This window comes from Euleptes europaea, chromosome 3 (genome assembly GCF_029931775.1).
Source record: "Euleptes europaea isolate rEulEur1 chromosome 3, rEulEur1.hap1, whole genome shotgun sequence".
Lineage (NCBI taxonomy): Eukaryota > Metazoa > Chordata > Lepidosauria > Squamata > Sphaerodactylidae > Euleptes > Euleptes europaea.
This window is the reverse complement of record NC_079314.1, coordinates 46,411,844-46,434,719: the sequence shown is the minus strand read 5'-3', so window position 1 is coordinate 46,434,719 and position 22,876 is coordinate 46,411,844. Positions and strand designations below refer to the sequence as shown.

At 42.4% G+C, this 22,876-nt stretch overlaps 1 protein-coding gene across 1 annotated transcript in view; it reads left to right on the top strand.

Annotated features, from left to right (window-relative positions):
- The first annotated feature begins 8,169 nt into the window (after positions 1 to 8,169).
- Positions 8,170 to 22,876, top strand: part of RELN (reelin) — a 362,044-nt gene continuing 347,337 nt past the window's right edge. Inside the window, exon 1 of the mRNA XM_056847774.1 lies at positions 8,170 to 8,431. Within this exon, the coding sequence (XP_056703752.1) occupies positions 8,170 to 8,431 (262 nt within the window). The remainder of the gene's footprint in view (positions 8,432 to 22,876) is intronic.

Sequence of the window (22,876 nt, the reverse complement as noted above, 5' to 3'; positions counted from 1 at the left end):
ATATTTAGGAAGCACACCAAAGGTACATGAAAAATACTTTCAGACAATGAAGAGAGCCTCTCCTATTCCATACAGTGTACCTATATGACATAATCCTCACCCCACAATCAGAGGGAGAAACTCTTTGCTGCTGTCACTGTCACCTCATACGCGTACAAATGGGCTCTATGGGAATGCATTTATGTTGTGTACAGTGTTATCAAACATTAATTGTTGATACCCCAGAACAATTTTAATCTTTATCCTAGGAAGCCCGTTGCTCATGGAGACCTACATGCCTATTAAATACTGGTCTATGGGGGGTGAGCACTGATTGGTATGTGCTGTGGCTTTTCCTGAGCAAATACTTCTGCACTGTGAGGGAGAGATGACAGGAACTGGGTTCCAGACTGTCATTATGGCATGAGTACCATTGCTGTAGGTTAACTGATGCTGCCTACAACAATGAATGTGAAACATAAGCACAGATTAATGTTGCAATAAGAGATTGTATACCTTTATAGTCAGAACCTTCTCAAAGGTGGGATACTAAGGCTAAAAATATATTAACTAAAATATTAGCTTATATTCCTTTCTTCCTCCCTCTTCATACAAGTACTGCCCGCATGCTTGATATATATGGTTGCCTTGAAGGAAACTGTTACCCTCCTAACCCCCCATAACCCAGAGTCATAACATGCTAAGAGTTCTATGAAGAAAGTGGTTTTTTAATATATTTTTTATTTTTTTAAATAAGGGGATACAAAAAGGAAAGGTGGGGGGAAGGCAGTCCATCTGCGTTGACAAAAGCGTAAACATAAATCTAAGCAAAAAAAGCATAAAATTATTTCAAACTAATAAATGCAAAAGAAAAACAGTTAAGATATCCGTCAAATTTAACTAAACATTTACTGCTTAAGGTATCTTCAACATTATACACAATGTATTATACTATTATATTAGTAGATTAAATGATAATTAATTTTTTTCTAGTATTATATTGCATATATCTACAAATTTGTTGATATGTAATCATAGCGTAACTGCCATTTATCGTTGAATTGTTCTACTGTTTCGTTAGTGGAAAGGTTAATCATAAAGGTCATTTTGGCCATATTAGCATAATCGAGCATTTTATCCTTCCACTCTTTTATATCGGGTATAGATGCTTGTTTCCAGATTCTTGCCAATGCAATTCTGGCAGCTGTTGTGGCATATTTAAAGATGTCTTTGCATCTTGGGGGCAAGTCAGAAGGTATTATACTCAATAAAAAGTATTTGGGATCTAGTTTTAGTTTCGTTTTGGTTATATTCTGTATTTCATGATGAATTTCTTTCCAGTACTTTTGTACCTTTGGACACATCCACCAAACATGAAAGTAGGAACCATCTATCTGTTGACATTTCCAACAGGCCCCTTTTTTCTCTTTTGGATTGGTCATTTGGGAGATCATATTGGGTGTCATATACCATCTGTGAAACATCTTGAACCAGTTTTCCTTAACTTCTTGATTTACGGTATATTTCAAATCTGATGTACAAAGTTTTTCCCAGGTTTCCATTGGGACCATTTCTCCAAAGTTTTGCATCCATTTAATCATATTTGTTTTAACTTGCTCGTCTTCTGTATCATATTTCAAGAGTAGTTTGTAATTTTTTCCTAATAAATGATCTTCTGTTTTAGTTACAAGTTATTCAAATTCCATTAGCTCTCGGAGTGTACCAAATTGTAGGCAGTCTGTCTTTAAATGAGATCTCAGTTGGAAATAAGTCAGCCAAGTTAATTTTTCAAATTTGTCTTGAAGCGTTGGTAAACTTCTAATCTTTCTTAGTGAGTCAATCATATCAGAATACAATAGTGGCGGGTCGGTCTTTAATTTGACATCATCAAGATAGGCTTCAGTTGGAGACATTATAGAGGGTGGGGAGGGACTGATTCTCTTTTTATATCTCTTCCATACTCTAAGAATTGCAGGTTTTATATCACAGTCTTCAGATATTTTTTTTGGTTGCAGAATCGTTGTAGGGTTCCATAAAACTTTATGCAAACCTTGCAAAAGATGTGCTCTTTCCAATGTTATGTTTCTATTCATGGGATGTTTAATCCAATCTGCAACCCAAGTCAAACAAGCTGCAAAACAGTATAATCTGAGGTAGTGCAAGACCTCCCCGCTTCTTTTCGTCTTGTAGTACTTTGGATTTAATTCTTGGCTTCTTAGTTATATGAAGAAAGGTTGAAGGAGCTGGGTATGTTTAACCTGAAGAGGAGAAGACTGAGAGGGGATATGATAACCATCTTCAAGTACTTGAAGGGCTGTCATATGGAGGATGGTGCCAAGTTGTTTTCTGTTGCCCCAGAAGATTGGACCAGAACCCATGGGTTTAAATTAAAAGAGTTTCCGTCTAGACATTAGGAAGAATTTTCTAACAGTTAGAGCGGTCAGTGGAACAGACTTCCTCAAGAGGTGGTAAGTGCTCCTTCCCTGGAGGTTTTTAAGCAGAGGCTAGATGGCCATGTGTCAGCAATGCTGATTCTATGACCTTGGGCAGTTCATGGGAGGGAGGGCATCTTGGCCATCTTCTGGGCATGGAGTAGGGGGTCACTGGGTGTGTGTGTGGGAGGTAGTTATGAGTTTCCTGCATTGTGTAGGGGGTTGGACTAGATGACCCTGGTGGTCCCTTCCAACTCTATGATTCTATAAACCAGGGGCAGGGAACCTTTTTTCTGCCAAGGGCCATGAGGATATTTTAACATCATTCCTGGGCCATCCAAAATTATCCACTTAAAAATTAGCCTGCTACATTTGGTCCGAGTATCTTCCACATCGAGCTAGAGATCTGCCAGGACCCACAAAGGGCCAGACCAAATGATTTCATGGGCCTTATGCGGCCCCCGGGCCTGAGGTTCCCCACCCCTGCTATAAATCTTTTCCTGATTGATTACCACCACTATGTTGGGAAAGGGTAACTATTAAGTGAGGAAATGCAGTCCTTGCAGTTGCCCACAGGGTAGTAATATCTACATAAGTATCTTCTTTTGTATCCTGGTCCTTTAAAACTCAGTGAGATATTTAATTTTATGCTAGTGATTGTGGAGATTTTTTTTGAAGTCTATATTCAAACACTTATGTTCTGGAATTAATTTTCACAAAGATGCAATACAGCTGGTATTCTGTTTTCCCTCATCAGCAACCTGAGGACTTTCTGAACAATTTTGAAACATGGTGAGAAGAGCGAACAGAATGTTGTTAATATTTTTTGCTATTGAAAAAGAAGTCAACTATTATCCTGGAGCTTCCATCAAAAAAGTTATTAGTGCTCACAAACTCAGAAAAAAAAAGATTTTCAAAGGCCTTGGTTTTGATAGCCTGTTATAAAGTATGGCTACTTAACATAATCTTTATTACCATTTTAGAAAATAGATTAAGACTGACAAAAATGAAAAGTGCTGATGTTACTATTGAGTGACTGAGAGAGATGGCTGTGTATAATCATCTGAGAGCAATTAAGAAAGTATATTAGGATGGAATATCAAGGGGGGGAAGAAACAAATTGTACATGTACTGCTTTAAAGCACAGAGTTGGGCAGGTGTGTGGTTGATAGTCAGCTTAATAAACCATTACTTTTCATAAAAAAACATACCAACAGCCCCTTATGTTGATGGCATTAACACCTACATTTTATTCATTGGAACACCATTTATTCTACAAAAATCTACATAGGAAATTATGAATTTTGATGAGTTTGGTCCAGATTTCCATAGCCTGCAGATGCTTTTCAGAATGTGTTCGCTTGGGCATAATCTTACAAAAATGCACTCTAGATTTGGACTACACTAGATGTTTTTTCATCCAGGTTCAAGTTGTCACAGCTTGGAAATTCAAATCCATATGGAGCTCTGGGGAAAGATTCTGCTTTATAAACAAAACATGTAAGATAAAAAGAAAGAGATGAGATAAGATATGAAGGGTTGACATGAGCGTGGAAGTGGCGGGGGGGAGAGCTAATGTAGGGGTAGAAATGTGGTGGATGGATTCTGGCCCACTGGAGTAGGCAAGGAAAAAAACTAAGATAGAATTCAGCAGTTCCAGAAAAATCTTTAGTATTGCTGACAATTACTTCAGCAGAAATTAGAATCACTCTGATGGATCAGCAGGCTTTGTATTTTTCCCGCGCAAATACCCCCCCCCCCATTTAGTTTATGCAAATCCTAGCACAAGCAGCTGGGGTCCATTTCTCCTGTCTAAGTGTTAGCAGGTGGTAGCCCAGAAATATTGTCTTCCTCCAACTCCTTGACTATTTATGTGTTAGATATATTAGAGACCCTCCCCTGCTCAGTATGTCCAGGGCTTCTCCACAAATGCATGACTACTTCTGCAAATTAGCAGTAGCACTGGCATGTTGAGTAGAAGATGTTTTTTACCTTGCACAATTTGGTCTACTTTGGAATAGATGCCCAAGGGAAAAAAACATTGAGGATGCTGGCGAAACATACCCAGAATGTGTTGTTCTAGCCATATTAAAGGCCATTTCCCCATGCTATTTTGGCGGTAAAGTGTGGTATTATTAGCCTGTTGCATTTATGAACAGTGAAATTCAGACACATTTTAAAAACAGAGCCAGCTTGATTCTCATCTGTGGCTTTCAAAAGGTTCGGTTTCCAAGGCATTAGTCTGTTGGAATGGACATTTGAGCTGTAACTTCACCGCAGGATGTTCCATTTACGTTCACTGTGAGAAATGCTTGTGTTGGATTGTGCATTTTCATATTCTCATCCAGTTCTGTCAAAAGTAATAGGTTTTTTTTAAATTCCCTTAACACCGCTTGGGGAAAAAACTGAGACATGTTCTCAGCAAAGTTGTGTTTGTGTAGCAGGTGAATTTTGGTTTGGGACAGATTTGGCATTGCATTCAGATAAAACAGATGGCAGTGACCCCCCCCCTTTTGGGCCTGGTGTGTAGAATGCACATCAAATGCATGGGAGACGGGCCAGGGAGGCAGCCTGTGTGAGGAAAAGGAAAGAAGGTAGGCCAGCCACAAGATGTGTTCCATGTGATCAACTTGTTCTTCCTTGAAATGGGGGTGGGCAGAGGGAGAAGAGAGATGGGAATCTTTCTCTTTGGTAGTGAAAACAATCCATGAGAGACTTCTTTGGACTGTGCCGTTTTTGCATTTCAAAAATGCTGGCAGGTATGCTATCTTTTCCAATTATATCATGTCCTGAATGTTCACATTGGTTATGCCCGGTTGCTGGTTGGGGACCAACAAAGCTACATTAAAGCCTGGAAGGCTGTCTCCTGATGCTGAGGTCCTCCTGCCAGCTCATCCTGCATGTTCAAAAATGAATGCTTTTGTTATGAATTATTCCTCTAGCCTGAGCTTTGTATTTGGCTTTTCATTCCCACCTCCTTGGGTTCCAGCACATTTGTTCTTTTCCCAAGGACATGGTTTGCTTTTTCTTGGCAATTACATAGGTCAAGGCTCAAGTGATAAAAAACAAAAGAGGCACTCACACAACACAACACAGTGCGCGAGCGCACACACACACAATGTTACTCTAAAAAGCTAACACTCCACGAGCAAGAAGCTGTCAATGAACATTTGTTGTGATTTCTGAATTAAGTTTACCACTATGCCATGCCAGCCTCCCTTTCTGGAGGGAAAAAAACAAGAACAGGATGGGAGCCCACAAGAAATGGGGGGGGGGAGGACAAGGACAGGATAAGTGATTAGTGAATCCCCCCCATAATGCAACCGTGCAATGTTGCTGTGCTTGGTGCTAGATAATTTCTTCATTTAGCCCAGAATCGTAGCAGTCCAGTTGTACAGCCCAGTTCAAAGTTGAGGTGTTAGGTAAGCAAGAAGCTGCTTTTCTAAACTTGGATCTACCTGTCACATTTATCTTTCCTTCTTCCTCTGTGTTTTGGAAAAGTTCAAGAAGGAACTGGAACTGGAAAATGTACCTTTACCGCATATATCCCCTCCCCCATTTTACCTCCCCTCCCAAACCAGGATATGGTAAACGTTTAGGAACTCTGCTTCTTTTGCAGCTTAGAGTCCTTTGGGGATATATGCTTTCTAATTTTCCAAGAATGTTTTCTAATTATCTCCCCCCCCCCCAGTTCTTTTTGTTTCAAAGTGATCTGAGCTCTTAAAAATCTAGCACAACAATGTGTCTGGATGGTTTACTGATCTGAAGTACTGAGGATTGACTAAAATGTCACTCCCGCTAGCCTTGTTCTCTAAAGACGGGCCATGGCTCAGTGAAAAACAGCCTGCTGTCACATGCAGAAGGTAACAAGTTCAATCAGTGGTGTGGTAAGTGTAAAAGAGCTTAGGTAACTTCCATCACCATGGAAGACTTTGAAAAGTCATTGTTACTAGGAGAAGACCAGTGTGAGGTTGACCAATGGCAGCTTTATATAGTGATACTGGACTCAGAGGGGATTCTGCATTCCCTCCCCTTATCTCATTTCTGTACTGCTTAATGTGCCATGTTGATATTTCTGCAAGGCTTCTGTTTCTTTCTGGTCGTTCCAGACTTCTAAACTCCTAACGCTCGGGTTACTGAATGTCCCATTTGTTGATTTTACTGAATCACTCTGTTTAATCCACTTTGAGTCTCTGGGAGAAAGGCGGACTATAAAAAAAGTAAATAAATAATTCTCCCATAGTTGAGACCACAAAGTGTTAGAGACCATCACCTTCTCTTTTTCTCTCCTTTTTTCATTTAACTGATGTTTGTTTGCAACATCCCGTGCTGCCTAAATTCTGGGGGTCGTGGTGATTCAGGAGAGCCACAGAGCTGGGCAAGTCATGTTGTTTTGTTTCATGTGGTTTTGAAGCTGGGTCTGGTTGATGTGAGGGAGGCCCAGAGGAAACCTTTGTGTGTGTGTGTGTGGGGGGGGAGGTTGGCTCTTGGTAGCTCTGCCCATCACCACTTTTATTATTATCTGTGTTGAAAAGATGAATCGAAACAGCCACCTATATCAGAACCATGACAGCCAGCGCGGTATGGCGGCTAGTGTCCCATGAGGACCCGTTCACATTCCCACTCTGCCACGGAAGCCTGCTGGGCCACCTTGAGCTAGTCACGCCCTCCCTCTCACACTTAATTTCCTCACAGGGTTTTTGTGGTGAGGGTACATGGGGGGGGGGAAGGGAGAATGATGTCACCCTCCCCACCCACCCCCTTGAGCTCCTTGGAAGAAGAGTGCCACAAAACCGGACCCAATAAAGGAGCCGCGAGCGTGGCGGTCAGCATCGGCTCGTGCCCTAGCCCCGCGAGGACTCTTCCCAAAGAACGACAGGAGCGGGGCGGGTTGGCGCCTGTTTGCGTTCAGTCCCGGAGGCGGGTGCGGCTGAAGGTGCTGCGGGACCTCCGAGGGGCGGCCGGGGCAGCGGGAGGAGCGCCCGTGCGCGCTTCGCAGAGTTGAGTCCGAGGGCGGGAAAGAGAAAGGCGGCCAATCCAGACAAAGCGGCCGGGCTCGGCTCAAAGCCTCCCGACCGGCTCCTGGCCCGTCTCTTTGCCTTCGTTTGCGATAACAAGGGTGTGTGTGTGTGTGTGTGTGTGTGTGGGGAGAGAAAGCGAGGAAGGTTGTCCCCTGCCCCCGTCCACCTACCCACCGCCTCAGCCACCGAGGGGGACCGATCCTTTCTAGCCCTCGCCCGTTTCCCACCTCGTTTTGCCTCTTTCTCTCCCCCTCCACCCCCCCCGCCTCTGAGCGCCTGTGCCCTCAGCGGGGCTCCCTCCCGAGAAGGCGAGGCGGCGCTGGTGGCTCCTCACACGAGCAGCCCTCCAGGGGGCAGAGGGCGCGGCGGGGGGGGCGGGAAAGAAGCGCCGCCTGCCGCTCCCATCGCAAGCGCGGGCCTTTCGGAAGGTGTGGGGAAGGGGGGGGCGGCGGCTGAGGAGAGCCTCGCCTCCTCCTCCTCCTCCTCCTCCTCACTCGCCAGGCGAGCGTCGTGAAGGGGTGGCCGGCGGTCCGCGAGCGGCCAAACTTCTCGGGCCGCTGCCAAACTTTCTTCTCGAGGCTTCAGTCTTAGAATTGCGTTTATTTCCCTGCCCCCCCCCGCCGCTTCCTGCCGCTCGCCCGCCCGCCCGCCCCCCCTCCCGTTCCTCCCCCTGATCCCGCGGTCCTCCTCTTGGATGCGCGTGTGGAGACGGCGGGAGCAGCAGGCAGAGCTGGAGCATGGCTCTCCCGCGGCCGGCCGGCGGCTGCACGCCCGCACGGGCCCCGGGCCCCTGGTTGGCCCTGCTGGCGGCGGCGGCGGCGGCGGCGCTGCTCTCGGGGGCCCGGGGGGCGGTGGGCTATTACCCCCGCTTCTCGCCCTTCTTTTTCCTCTGCACCCACCACGGGGAGCTGGAAGGGGATGGGGAGCAGGGAGAGGTCCTCATTTCCCTCCACATTGCTGGCAACCCAACTTTCTATGTACCTGGACAAGAATATCATGGTAAGGGCTAAGAAGGTTTCTCTCTCTCTCTCTCTCTCTTTTTTTTTTTTTAAAGGCATCTATTATTCGCTTACTGGAAAAGGCGCCCATTTTTGTCGCTCGCCTGTCAAGGAAGCTGGAGGGGACGGGGGAGCCAGTTCGAAAAGAGGCTGGGGGCTATCGTGTGCAGTTGGGCGACACCCCCCCCCCGCCATACTTTGAAACGAGTGCCTTTTGTTCTCTGATTTGGACTTTTAGGTTGTGGCATGGTTGCAAGCTGCCTCACTCTTCTTGGAAAGGTTGGGTGAAAAGGAGGGCAACAAACAATGTTTTCCGAATTAAGTGAAATGGGCACTTTAGGCTGTGATCCTGAACCTGCACAGACTGGAAAGACTGGGTAACTAATCCCCCCCAAATCAATAGGCAAGCCGGTCGCTTTGGGCTGCCATCCTGCACACAGTTCATGCACAGCAGCCTATTGAAGTCTGTGGAGGGTGTGAGCGTTTTGTGGGATCTCTGGGGAAGGTGTATTGAGAGGCTTTGTCGATTACTGGACTTCTTTTGTTTAAAAGATTTATACCTTGCTTTACCAGCCTGGTCGGCTGACATGATTAAAATGGAAAATATGCAGAAATCTGGGAATAGGGGATGTGTAGAAATTGTGGACATCAGAATCCAGAAGAGTGGCATCCCTTCCAGTCTTTCTTGCCAACAAATTTATTACCTAGATGTCAACTTGTCTCAGCTAATATTCTTTTCCCCATCCAGCTTTCTCTTTTTAGGGTTTGCATCCTTGGTGGCTGAATGTTCTACTTTGCTTTCAGCTTTTGTGTGTGGTTCCCCCCCCCCAATGAAATTGAGGCACTTTTGTCCTTATCTTTTTATATGCAATGCAGATACCTTGTAAAATAATGATAGCTTGCCCACAAAGGTGAGTGGCTGAGCATGGTTTGCTGAGAGCCATTGAGGTATTGATGAGAAAAGTTGACATTGTGGAATGAGCACAGAAGAGTCTTGTGGTTTGCCTGCACTCTCAGGACAATGATTCACGGATGTTTTAACAACACATATTAATACTTAGGATGCTGTAATTCTGATGCATTTTGTTGAAACAACTGCCACCTTTTCACAAAACATTACTTTAAATTTCTGCGTCTTAATTTAAACCTCACCGTCTTCATTTGAATGTCATTGTGGTATAGTTGTAGTAGCTTGCTGGATTGTTGGTTTTGAATTGGAGGGTGCCGGTTTCAAATCCTTTTGTTGCCATTGGGATCTTGGGACACCCATTATCTCAGCCAGCAGGAGGATGTAAGGTTAAAATGGAATACCCTTGTATGCCACCCTGAACAACTTGGGTAGAATATGTATTAGTTATGTGTCTCATTAGTTTAAATATAAGGGGTGTGGCTTGTGGATCTTTAATTAGGTTGGAATCCCTGAAAGGCAGATGGAGTGAGTGGGCTGAGTTTGGTGAGAGTGAGAATTTGAGGTTGCTAGTTTGTGATCTGCCTAGGCAACCCTAAGAACATTTACTTCTAAGTTCAGTGCAGTTTACTACTGATCCTGCACACACTTACTTGGGAGTGAGCCTCAGTAAACTTGGTGTGATCAGTGTCATCTGAGTAAACATGCCTAAATTGGGGTGTAGATCTTAATGCAGGCTTTAAGACTGGGAGAATTTTAAACAACGTTAATCTATTGTTTGTATGTATATGTGGGGGTATTGTATTGTAAACAACCATGAGTCTTCAAGACAGGGTGAGATTTTTATAAACACTAATCAATAAAAAGAAAGTGCAGACAGGTGCTTCTGGCTACTTATCTGTCTCAATGATTTAACAGAGAGTTATTTTATTGGTTTAATTAGGACTTCAAGAATATCTAGTTGCAGAGAACCTGCTCAAATAGATAGAAGCTGTTGTCTGGAATGCCTGTAGGTGCTTTCTAGCATTAACCATGACCTAAAAGGAAAATATATGGTTACTAATGGAATTTGTGTGTTTTATATGATGTAAATTATGAAGACAAATGAATCTTTAGGGGCTGTTTTCTATTTTGGTCCCATTCCATCAGTAGCATGAATATTACTTGCCTCAAGTGAATGTTAGCTTCTCTTGTCTCAAACTGCAGGTTAAAACCTGTTCTGCATTGGAGTAAGAAAACTTGCTGGCTTTGTTGATACCCTTCTCTTGGGATGCACGGCTGTTCTTTAAAGGAAGTTCTGGTTCTGGAGAATCATGCAAGAGCTATACCAAAGCGCTCAGGATTTGGAGAAAGATTTCCCACTGTCCTTAGTGGCCTTTGGAATGTGGGCCCCTCCTGAATAGACAGTGGTCCTTTTGCTTGGTAAATGCACATGGTAAGAGTAGAATGGTGCCGTTTGAAAGTCACCCATTAACTTCCATAAGAATGATCAGCCAATATGATTGTGACACAGGCCTTGACCCCAGAAGTGATTGAGTTTTGTCACTTGGTATGACCTCAAAGGGGGGGGGGATCTTTTTGCCTATAGAAATTGAAACTGAGACTGTTAAGTCAGGCGCTCAAAGCTAGGCTCAGTGAACTAATAAAGTTTTAATGGAAGATCCTACGATGTCCTTATTTTTAATCTTATTGTCAAAGTGGAAAATAACTAGATGGTAGGCTGAAGTGTATTTTTCATGTTACCGTAAGTTCTGTAACTCAGCTTTTTCTTCCCTGAGGCAATGCAAGCTGATTTTTGTTGTTGTTGCTCTGACTTCTTATCAGTTTATACATAGAGTATGAGCACAAAGTTAACTTGATCACAAAACTGCTGATAATTTAAGTGAATTTTTTGTGGAAGACTTCCCAAAAATACCCATTTGTCCACATTTTTCTCTTTGAGGATTTAAATGCCCAAATTGAGTCCAACACTCGATAATTTAAGTGCTGCCTTTTGTCACTATTGCTCAGAAAACGACTGTTGAAACCACCAAACACATTGACTAGTTATCTCTTTGCACTTTTCCCACGCAACAATAATTTTGTGAAGATCCTATTAGTCATTACTTCAATCTGTAAGAGACAAGGCTACTGCTTCTCTTTACATTCATATGTGGTATTCTGCACCTCCAGAACAAAGTATACCGACCAACATAGTCTGACTAGAACACAAGGCGTTTTTGAAATAACTTTATAACTTGTAACTATTTTGTGCTTGGATTCTTTTCTTTGTCCGAAGAGCATTTATGCCAGACTAAAACATAAAAGTTTTGTTTTTAATTACATGACTTTCAAAAGTTACGAAGTTAGTTCTGTTGCAAAATGTGTATGTATATTTCAATTGAATCAATAAATCAATTTCAGTGGAATCAATTAATTTTTACCCAGGTGACTACAATGAATAATTTGTCTCTTATAGCTTTACTGTGAAAGAAATGTAGGTGCAGGTTTGTTAAAAAGTCAGTTTTTAATATTGGAAAGAAATCTTTTTTTTAGTGGACAAACTAAAAAAATTAAAAGGTAAAAAGTTTCAACCAGTTGTGAATATTTGTATCCATATAACAGATTTGGGGGGAAGCATCCAGTGAAGTTTCTATTGGCTTTGATGAAACAATTCTAGCTTCTCTCATCTATCCAGGGCTGTATAGGTACTTGGGATTCCTAACTCACTATAGGTGCTAATATCTTGCATATCCCACTTCTTAATTATTTTTCTCATATCTCTGTATCTCATTTTATCCTGCACTAGATTTTTCATTTTGCTTAACAGCTCTGAGTGATTATTCTTTGAACAGGATCTTGTTTTGAACCAACTTTTTTTTTGTAAACATCCCATTTCTGTTCTGTATGTAAATCAATAGATGTTCACCTGATGCATCTGATGAAGTGAGCTCTGACTCATAAAAGCTTATGCTGCACTAAATTTTGTTATTTTTGAGGTGCCACTGGACTCCTGTTTGATTCAGTTGCTACAAAAATAACACTGGTACCATTCTGAAATTATGTACCTATCCATGTTTACAGAGAGCTAAGTCCCGTGGACTACAATAGGAATTACGTACAGGTAACTGTGAATGGAACTGCAGCCTTAAGCCCCAATTCTCTGTACCCTTTGTGGAGAAATGTATTTTATTTCAAGGTTTGGACTTGTTAAAAACCCCACTTTTTGCTTTAAAAAAAGATGTAAAAAAAAGTGAGGGACTCAAGTGGGCAAACTGGCATCAAATTGGAAAATGGCTAAGAAATTCCCATTTTTTGTGTGGAGAGGCATTGGGAGCTGAAAGCTCAAGTCTCTTGTGGAAGGAAGTGAAAGTCAATTGAATTATATGCTCTGTTTCTCAAACCCTTCTCCATGTCTGTCAAGACAGCACAAGCTAGACTCAAAGCCATAAGTTATTCTTTTTACCTTTGGGTTTTCTCTTATGACACTATTTTAGGTATATGGTCAATGAGGAATAAAGGAATCTGAACAGAATCGCATTGCTTTGAGTCAGCTCTGAAAATAAGTCTGCATTGGGGAAAGGGGCTTGTAGAATGGTCCAGTTTTGATTACCATCACAAGTGAGAGGCAGGGCTGAGAGAGACCTGCTGGGCAATATCAATCAGTTACTGATCTAGATGCCCCATTGCACAATGGCAATATCTATAATAGAGCAGTGCTTTGGAGACTGCATTTTGGTTTTTTTGTTGCTAAATTCCTGTGCCATCCTACTTTGCTTTTCATAAAGGAATTGTCTGTGTTTATATTGGAGTTTTGTCCTCAATAATTTTGTAGGTTCGTATAGAGCCCTCTGCTACTCTTGTCTAATGGTATGGAACATCAGTATGTTCTAAAACATAGTAAATGTGGGTCTAGAAAGACTCTCAAGCTTAAAGTATAAGTATGTTTTGATGAGTTCTTTTTTTTGCCTTTGAGTTTTGACTAAGATCCTTTAATTCCTTAATTTGAATTGAACGTACTTCAAACTTCAGCTGCCTTTTTAACCTTTTGTCTCCAAATAAACACCTTTCTTTTGCCTGGAATAAGTGTTTGGTACGTTTCTTTGAGCTTTCAGTGACATCTTTAAACTGCTCAGCCAGCATTATCTCAAGGAAGGAAAGAGTTAGCTTTCCCTCAGAAGTCTCCTCGGCCTGTAAATATCCTGGTGAGAGACAAAAGGCATGCAGGTTGTCATAAATACATCAGTTCCCCTTTTTATTTCCTCAGCCCCTGTTGTCCCTAAACCATGACCAAGGGATGGATCTTATGAATTCATTCCTCTAACTGTAGAGGCGTGTTCTGCTGGTCCAAAGAAGTTTGTCCTGCCTGTGGCAGAACAGATTCCTAGGAGCTCACTGTCTCCTGAAAACCTTTATCTTCTGGAACAGTGAGCTTAAACTTTCCAGATCCAGCGAATTGCAAGCATGTGACCCCACAGTCACATAATAGGAAGAGGGGAATCCAGTTACAACCTCTCTGCTGTGAAGTCCAGGCCTGTGGTCAGCACACCAAGATGGGCAAGGACAAGAAACGCAGGCTAAGCATTAGGAGATGTGTTGTGGTTGAAGCCTTTCCACTGCTGTAGCCTCACTTTGCTGACCTGCTACTCCTCTCAGCCTATGTACAAAGACATGCTCTTTATAGATGTGCACTAGCAGCAGGTCCTTCAAAAACAGCAAAAATGGTGGCTTCATAGGGGTTCATGACTCAGCAGGTAGAGCCCCAAGACTCACCTGAGGGTCGCAACCCATAGGTTGAGGATCATTGTTCTACAGTACGCAGTTTGCATTCTGGGCCAGCCGAGGCAGAAGCAAAGGCATTGCTACAGAACTAGGAGTGACTGATTTACTTTCAACAAATTGTATATTTGCCCTTGTTCACTCCAGTCCACTTAAATGTCACTTTTGACTCCATGTGAAATTGGTCTTGAAGATCTGGTTTTCGGTGGGTCTTAATTTCATGTGAAACAGCTAACTCTCAAAGTTGTACCCTTTTGTCCTCCAAGACGTTGAATTTAAAGCAGAGCCTATTTTTTCTTTGATTTATAGCCAGCTGATTTATAGGAACTGGGCTTCCACCCTGAGAATAGTTGTTCTTACTAAGAGTTATGTTTCTGGTTCAGCATCTAATTATTTTTTCATGAACAGGGGCAAACCTGTCAAAAGCTGGCAATATTATTGATTTCTGTGACAAGGTGACATACTCAAAGTGATTCCAGGAGATGGGAGAATGGATACCCAGTGTTTTTTAAAAGGAAATGGCAGCCATTCAAGGCCCTGATATGGATCAAGACCATGTTTTGGGGGAAGAGAGGTTTTACTCTCTCCCTGTGCACTATGGTTTTGCCGGATGAAACCATTATCTTTCCCTGGGCTGTTAGTAGCCTTGGAGGTAAAGATGCAGTAGCATTTGGGGATTGGTTACTATTGGTGAAACAGCTCTTGAAAGTAAAAAGGTAAAAGACCCCTGTGCGAGCACCGGGTCATTTGTGACCCATGGGGTGACGTCACATCCCGACGTTTCCAAGGCAGACTTTGTTTTGTGGGGTGGTTTGCCAGTGCCTTCCCCAGTCATTTTCCCTTTACCCCCAGCAAGGCTTGGTACTCATTTCACCGACCTCAGAAGGATGGAAGGCTGAGTCAACCTTGAGCTGGCTAACTGAAACCGACTTCCGTAGGGATCGAACTCAGGTCGTGAGCAGAGCTTTGGACTGCAGTACTGCAGCTTAACACTCTGCGCCATGGGGCTCCTGCTCTTGAAAGAGCAAGGGCTAAATGCCCTTATGCCTCCAGTGGTGCAGTGGTTAAGAGCAGTGGTTTGGAGCGATGGACTCTGATCTGGAGAACCGGGTTTGATTCTCCCACTCCTCCACATGAGTGGCAGATGCTAATCTGGTGAACCGGGTTGGTTTCACCACTCCTACACACAAAGCCAGCTGGGGACCTTGGCTAGTCACCGTTCTCTCTCAGCTCTCTCAGCCCCACCTACCTCACAGGGTGTCTGTTGTGGGGAGGGGAAGGGAAGGTGATTGTAAGCCGGTTTGATTCTTCCTTAAGTGATAGAGAAAGTCGGCATATAAAAACCAACTCTCCTCCTCCATCATTATAGTCCCAATGTAAATCCAGGGCCCCATGCAGCTACCTTCTAAAAATGCTGGGGAAATCCATTCACGGTTGTCCCAGTGCCACATTTAATTTGGCCCTTGGAGGGTGTCACTTTAAGCACATTTTTTATACATGGAGCTAATCTCAGTTTAGAAGAAAGTGTGTTTATTTGTATATACCATTTTTGAAAATGCTGTTAACACTAGAGTGTGTATATAACAGAGCTCAAATTTTTAATATAAATAACCAAGTGCTCTTTAATTTCATTGAATGTTGAAATAGAAGAATAATGTTATACAATTTCTGTATACCTTGCTCCATTTTACATTTTTATATTCCATTCACAGTCAGTTTTAAAAGTCACTGTATTTGCACATTTGCTTAGTGAAATAGTTGGTTAAAACTATTACCCCCCACCAAAAAAAGGATTCCATATCAGAGATTCTCCTAGCATTTCCATCTTTTATTTTGCCTGGCTCTAGGGCCAAAACAGATGTGTCACTGCACTCAGTTATGCAACCAGGAAAGAGAACAATGTCTCACCTTCAGTGGTGTCATGTGCAGCTTTGCTTTGTGATCCCAAAGTTGTTATGAGAATTTCAATAGTGCCTGATAAAGACTGTCGTCTTTTTTTTACATGCTTCCTATCTTTCTGTAAACATTTCCTGCTTGCTCATCTTGTTCAGTGAGAATAATCAGTGTTTTGCTGTTCTTGATTCTACCTCATCTCCACTTCTATCAGAATTTAAAGGCACAACGACAGTGTTTGGTATAGTACGACCTAACTGTTGCTGCACCATAAAACATCTCATCAACATACCTTCTTCCATATGGATCCATAATGTTCCATCTTCACCAGACATGCAATTAAATATTTGAATTATGCTAGATATAAAATAGTACACTGTTTGTGGGGAATGTACTTTGTTTGCTTGATATTTAGGTCTGGTTCCTAACTTGATTATTTATTGATTGATTTCGTAGTTTAGCATGTTTGAATTTAAAGGGATTATCATTAGCATGATGTCTAGGCTAGCATATTTGCCTACAACACTAGTGTAACACCTTGCTTTGTTAATTAGTTCTTATCACACAATCTTCCCAAGCATTTATTTGGCTGTCCTAATAATCCTATAGATGTTGGAGGGATTAAAACAGTTTAAATCCAAATGTTCTGAATGTGGTGTTTTCTACTCGGCCATTACCATAATTTATAATCTGTCACATTTTTCACTGTGACATCCCACAGATGGGGAAAATTCAGAATTCTGTTCAGAATAAGACAAAATGGTAACTGTAGTTTTGGGGGGATTTTTTTAAGCTTTGGAAAAATATAAAGCAAACTTTAGTTCATATTATTTTCTTAATATAGAATTAGAACACCACAGACATTTTAGTATTCTCTGAATACAAGCAGTCTTGCAATATGTACAGCCATCACTCTTCTTCCTTGTTTTTTCTTTAGCTAATAAAAAAATAAGTGTACACATTTCAAGCCCAAGTATGTTACACTTGCCACCACCATGTTAATCATCATATTTTATAGATTCATAGCTGATATACTGTGTTTCTGCACTGGGTTAGTATCATTCAACTCCCAGGTGCTTGTCTTCCTCAGATTCAGTACTTGGGCTGGGGAAGTCATACCAACGATAACAAAATAAATCAGTGAAAAGTAGTAAAGAAGGTTTGGATGTGTCAATGAGTGTGTTGCCCAAGAATAAGAGACAGAATTGCTATAAGTTGTAACTGGTTCTTAAAGGTTCACAAGTCCAGTTTGTTGATTTCCTGGCAGAAAAAGTTATTGTTGTTTCAGGATTAGAGTATGTTCAGGCTAAACTAGAGTTGAGTTGAATAATAGCTTCTAACAGCTCTGCAACTTGCATTTATCACCGTCTGGTCTTGGCCAAAGTGATGTCATCCTCAATGCAGATCATCCTCATCTGCTCCTGAATACTTACATGAAGCTGCCTTATACTGAATCAGACCATCAGTCCATCAGGGTTAGTATTGTCTACTCAGACTGGTAGCTTTTCTCCAGGGTTTAGGCAGAAGTCTCTCACATCACCTACTGCCTGGTCCTTATAACTGGAGATGCCATGGATTGAATCTGGGATCTTTGGTATACAAAGCAGAGGCTTTTCCACTGAGCCACAGCCCCTCCCCACGCTGTAGGAAAAGGCCAATTCTGCTTACTTAGCCAGACACAGTCCTTCACATGTTTTGCTGTTATCAAGATCCACAATCCTGCATTTACCTAGGTCCAGCTATGTTACCATCACAGTCCTGCTTTCTGCATTTGTCTGTTGTGGTCTAGGTCTCTGTTCAGGGGGAGGATCTGATGAATTGGGGGATGAGGAAGCCTGGATTCCCGAATCAACCCAACAAGCAGATATCTCACAAGAAACCCAGGAAAGCAGGAGAAACTCCAGGGGACAAAATTGTCTCCCCTGTTTTTTTCCTTAGACTACGCAAATGCTGCCTCAGAACCATATACAGTACAGGTTAGCACTCAACTGTAGTGCCAAGCCATGAGGCAACAGGAAGCATTCCAGCCCCACTGGAGCAGTTCTTTTTGGAACAGAGCACACCCCCTTTAATTCTGGGAAGTTTCCCCCCCCCAAGGAAATTGAGGCATTAACCACACACTTGTCCGCAGGGCTACATAAGCCCATATTTGGCTCCAGATATGGGCTAAAGCAACACTCCAACATCCCTGCTTACCGTTCAGCCTTTCAGCCAGACCCATGGCGATCTGTCCATGGTCCTGATTGTTATTGACTGTGCTGGATTCATGCCAGTATGCCCCAGGGATGTCACACTGAAACAGAAGGCAGTCACAGTAAGTGTGGGTGTGCTTCCTTCAGTGTGCCTCATTATTAATTTAATTTTCCTGAACTTATTGTGATAATTTTGGGGGGAAAGTGTGACTTTGTGAGCTTTTCTGGGAGATCTTAGGAAAACTGAACTTGAGCCCCTTTAGCCAGTTTTCCCCTTTGCGAAGCATATTCCCTCTTAAGGGGGTACTGATGATGTACAAGTTCATTAGAGATATCTTCAGCTGTCCAGGGCTGGCAAAGCCCTCCCCACACTTAACCTGCAGCTCTAGGGGCTAGCCAGGAGATCTCAGTGACAACAGGACTAGAGAAGCCCATCCATGCCCACCATTAATGCTAGCACAAGGCCAGGCAGCTGCAGCAATGTTAGAAGGGCAGGAAGTCCCTTCCCCACACCCATATGGTCCGGCGCAGCAGTGTTGGACTCTTGTAGCAGCAGTGAAGGAATAGAAGCAGCTGAGAGAGGAATGCAGGGTGAGCCAGGCAGACTCACCTGCCAGAAGCAACTGGAGTAGGGGAACAGGGGGGAGGCCTCACTAGCATACCTACGGACAGATGGTCAGGGTGACACAGCCATCTCAGACCAAGGAGGCTAGAGAAGGCTAGGGGTCAGAGCCACAAGAGGGGCCTGGAAACAGGCAGAGTCAGGGAATAGTGACATCCTAGGGGAATCACTGGCCAGCAGGAGGTTGTTTTGAAGACTCACGTCTGGTGGGGCTGATGAAACACAGAGAGAGGCTCACTGGCTCGGAAACTGGGAATGACCCAGGAGGGCACTGGTAGAGCCTGGGGTAGCCCTGCCTCCAGGTGGGCCTTTATTAGGCGCAACTCCAAGTCAGTCTGGGAGGACAGGCCCAGCCAAACCTAAGCAGTCACAGGGTGGACCGAGGGTTGGGAAGAAAGGGCTAAGTAGGGCTGTAAACGTCCTGTTCCCACTGTGCTGAGACCTGTTTGGGGTGTGCCAAAGAAAGGAGGAAGCTGAAGGGCATACCAACCCTGGACTCTAACCCACTGGAGGCAGAGTCTGATATAAACCTTACCTCTAACCCTGGAGGCTCCTGAGCATGGTTGTCATTTCCAGTTGGGGTGGGTGGGGGTCTGTGTTTTCTATGCCTCTCACCCCAATGTATTGTATCAGGAGGCACAGGAAATCACATAGGACATAACACTAAGGAGTGTCTAGGCTTAAGAAAAGCCTTGCAGGTCTCATTCTTACTTTCCCTCCCTCACAAGGATAAATTTGGCTGGGAATGAAAGAACTGAAGGGATAGCTGGCTTGTGCTGGTGGCAAACCCATTATGAGCTGACCTTTAATTTCAAAGAGATTTGGTTTCTGTTTGTAACAGGAATGGATTTCTGAATGGGAATAGTTCATATTCCAACTCTTCCACTTCTGAAATTCATTGCCATCACTTGCAATGAACATAATTATTCCACCACTTCACTCTGCTAAGAAGGAACAAGACCAAGGAATCACAGACTATCTCCTTAACGTTGCTAACCTTTATAGCTGTTGTGGATGGCTTCGTACAGTTTTATGGTGAAGTAGGTTTGTTCTTAAGTTGGCAGTGAAAGACAAAATTAAATTTTTGGCAGGGAGATGGCATTTTACATTGACCAATGGGGAAGGAAGAGTAGCATTAATATGCAGATATCACATTGTGGTCATCCTCTCACTGCCTCTGACACTCTTGATGGGGAGGGACCTCAATAATGTTCCTGATTTAACATGTTCAATGCACATTATTCTACACATGGCACTGATTTTGGGATTGAGTGCAACAAGCCTTTCACCTCTACTTTAGAACTGCTTGGCCTAAAATCCACTTGGAGGGAATTTTGAATTTGTACCCCAAGTTCTGATTGGCCCAGGAACTGAACCCCCAAATTAGAGGGAAACCCATAAAAAGGGGGGTTAGTATATAGATCTAGAAAGCAACTGTATTTCTTTTAATTTTCTAGTATTCTGCATTATTCCATTAGTATATACATCTTTCCCAAATATCCTTGTATTTAGTATGTATGTTTAGTGAATAAATTTATGAAATCTGATATCTGTTCTAGAAGAAAATTATTGGAGAAACACACCAGCTGGCTTCTTGAGTCACGATCTGCCTTAAAGTACTGAAAGGAGAAGAGGACGGGGAAAGGCAAGCCTTGTTTCTCTCATGTACACATGCACTGGCTGACTGGGAAGAGTTTGACCAATACTGAGACCAGTATAATACTATAGTCTGTCCAGGAAACACTGGTCTTATATTGATATAATTCCACTGTTTAATAGCAACTCACCCAAGACAGTTGGGTGAGTGGCCGGTATTAGGAGGGAGATTCATAACAATAGTATGTTCTTTCTCCACCATCATTAGGGTGCTGATGCTGATCTGAGGCAACAATATTTCTGATTTTGATTTACATATACTCAACTAGACAGTGGCTGCAGGGTCCTGTAGCCCAGACCCTAAATTCTAATTTTTAAGCATCTGCTTAAATATTTAGAATTTTTGCATTTAAATAATTGGGACCAGAATGTGCTTTGCTTTGGTTAGGTTATGCCCTCTAATTTTTAGGAGTTGGAATTTTTACATTTTGTAAAATATAAAGAAATAAAGCATTAGTAATTCAAAATTTCCTTCAAATATGTTTAAATTAAATCCTGAATATTCAAATTTTATTTCATGGAAAACAATAATCTGTACATGTATAAAATACACAAACTATTTCAAAAGAGAACAAATCAGTAATCTGAACATTTGAGAATGACAAATGCACAAGGTAGAAAATGCAAACAACCTTATAAAAATAAAAAGCTTGGTTTATTTTACAAATATTATGATAAAATTACCATATCATAGAATCGTGTCTTACCTGAGAATGTAATCAAACATCTGGTAGAACCCATGAGGAGGATTCTTTGAGATAAATGTTCATGGCATCTGTATTAATGGATATGATTGTCAAGTCAAGTTTATTAATACAGTCGACTGACCTATCACGTGCCAACACATCAAAATTTTCAGACACAATAGTTTTGCACTGCAGAATCACAGTACATATAAATGTGTAAGGTCAATAAAAGCAACCCCTGGTTAAAATTATCCCATTAAAATTGATAAAATTGTAAAATATTCTAACAATCAGTCTCTAATAAAGCTCTGTGTATTTTAATAGCAACAGCGCAGAACTTGGCGGTTTGGAGTGTAAGCTGAGGGTCTTCTCCCAATAGGAGCTTCTTTGCCAAAAGCTCAACTGACTCATCAGGGAATTTACCAGGTAGGGGGAAAATAAGCTTTGATCTAACTTCGTGGTAGAATGGGCAACATATCAGTGCATTGGTTCTTGTAGGTTATCCGGGCTGTGTAACCGTGGTCTTGGAATTTTCTTTCCTGACGTTTCGCCAGCAACTGTGGCAGGCATCTTCAGAGTAGTAACACTGAAGGACAGTGTCTCTCAGTGTCAAGGGTGTAGAAAGAGTAATATATAGTCAGAAAGGGGTTGGGTTTGAGCTGAGTATTGTCCTGCAAAAGTATTGTCCTGTAAGTATCAAGATAATGAGGATATGGTATGTTAATATGGAACCATTGTATCCTGAAGTGATCTGTTAATGTGTGTAATCCAAAACTAATCTGTATGGCTATTGTTGAATGTTGTCTTTGTCTGGAGGTTTTTCAGGGCAGGAAGCCAAGCCTTATTCATTCTTAAACTCTCCTCTTTTCTGTTAAAGTTGTGCTGATGTTTGTGAATTTCAATGGCTTCTCTGTGCAATCTGACAAAATAGTTGGTAGAATTGTCCAGTCTTTCAGTGTCTTGGAATAAGACCCTGTGTCCTGTTTGTGTCAGTCCATGTTCAGCCACTGCTGATTTCTCAGGTTGGCCAAGTCTGCAGTATCTTTCATGTTCTTTTATCCTTGTTTGTATGCTGCGTTTTGTGGTCCCGATGTAAACTTCTCCACAGCTGCAAGGTATACGATATACTCCTGCAGAGGTGAGGGGGTCTCTTTTGTCTTTTGCTGATCGTAGCATTTGTTGTATTTTCTTGGTGGGTTTAAACACTGTTTGTAGGTTATGCTTTTTCAAAAGTTTCTCCATCCTATCAGTGACTCCTTTAATAAATGGCAAGAATACCTTTCCTATGGGAGACTGTTTTTCTTGAGTTTTCTGATTTTTGTTTGGTTCAATGGCCCTTCTGATTTCATTCTTGGAGTAGCCGTTTGCTAGCAGTGCGTGATTTAGATGGTTAGTTTCTTCCTTGAGATGGTTCTTCTCAAGGAAGAAACTAACCATCTAAATCACGCACTGCTAGCAAACGGCTACTCCAAGAATGAAATCAGAAGGGCCATTGAACCAAACAAAAATCAGAAAACTCAAGAAAAACAGTCTCCCATAGGAAAGGTATTCTTGCCATTTATTAAAGGAGTCACTGATAGGATGGAGAAACTTTTGAAAAAGCATAACCTACAAACAGTGTTTAAACCCACCAAGAAAATACAACAAATGCTACGATCAGCAAAAGACAAAAGAGACCCCCTCACCTCTGCAGGAGTATATCGTATACCTTGCAGCTGTGGAGAAGTTTACA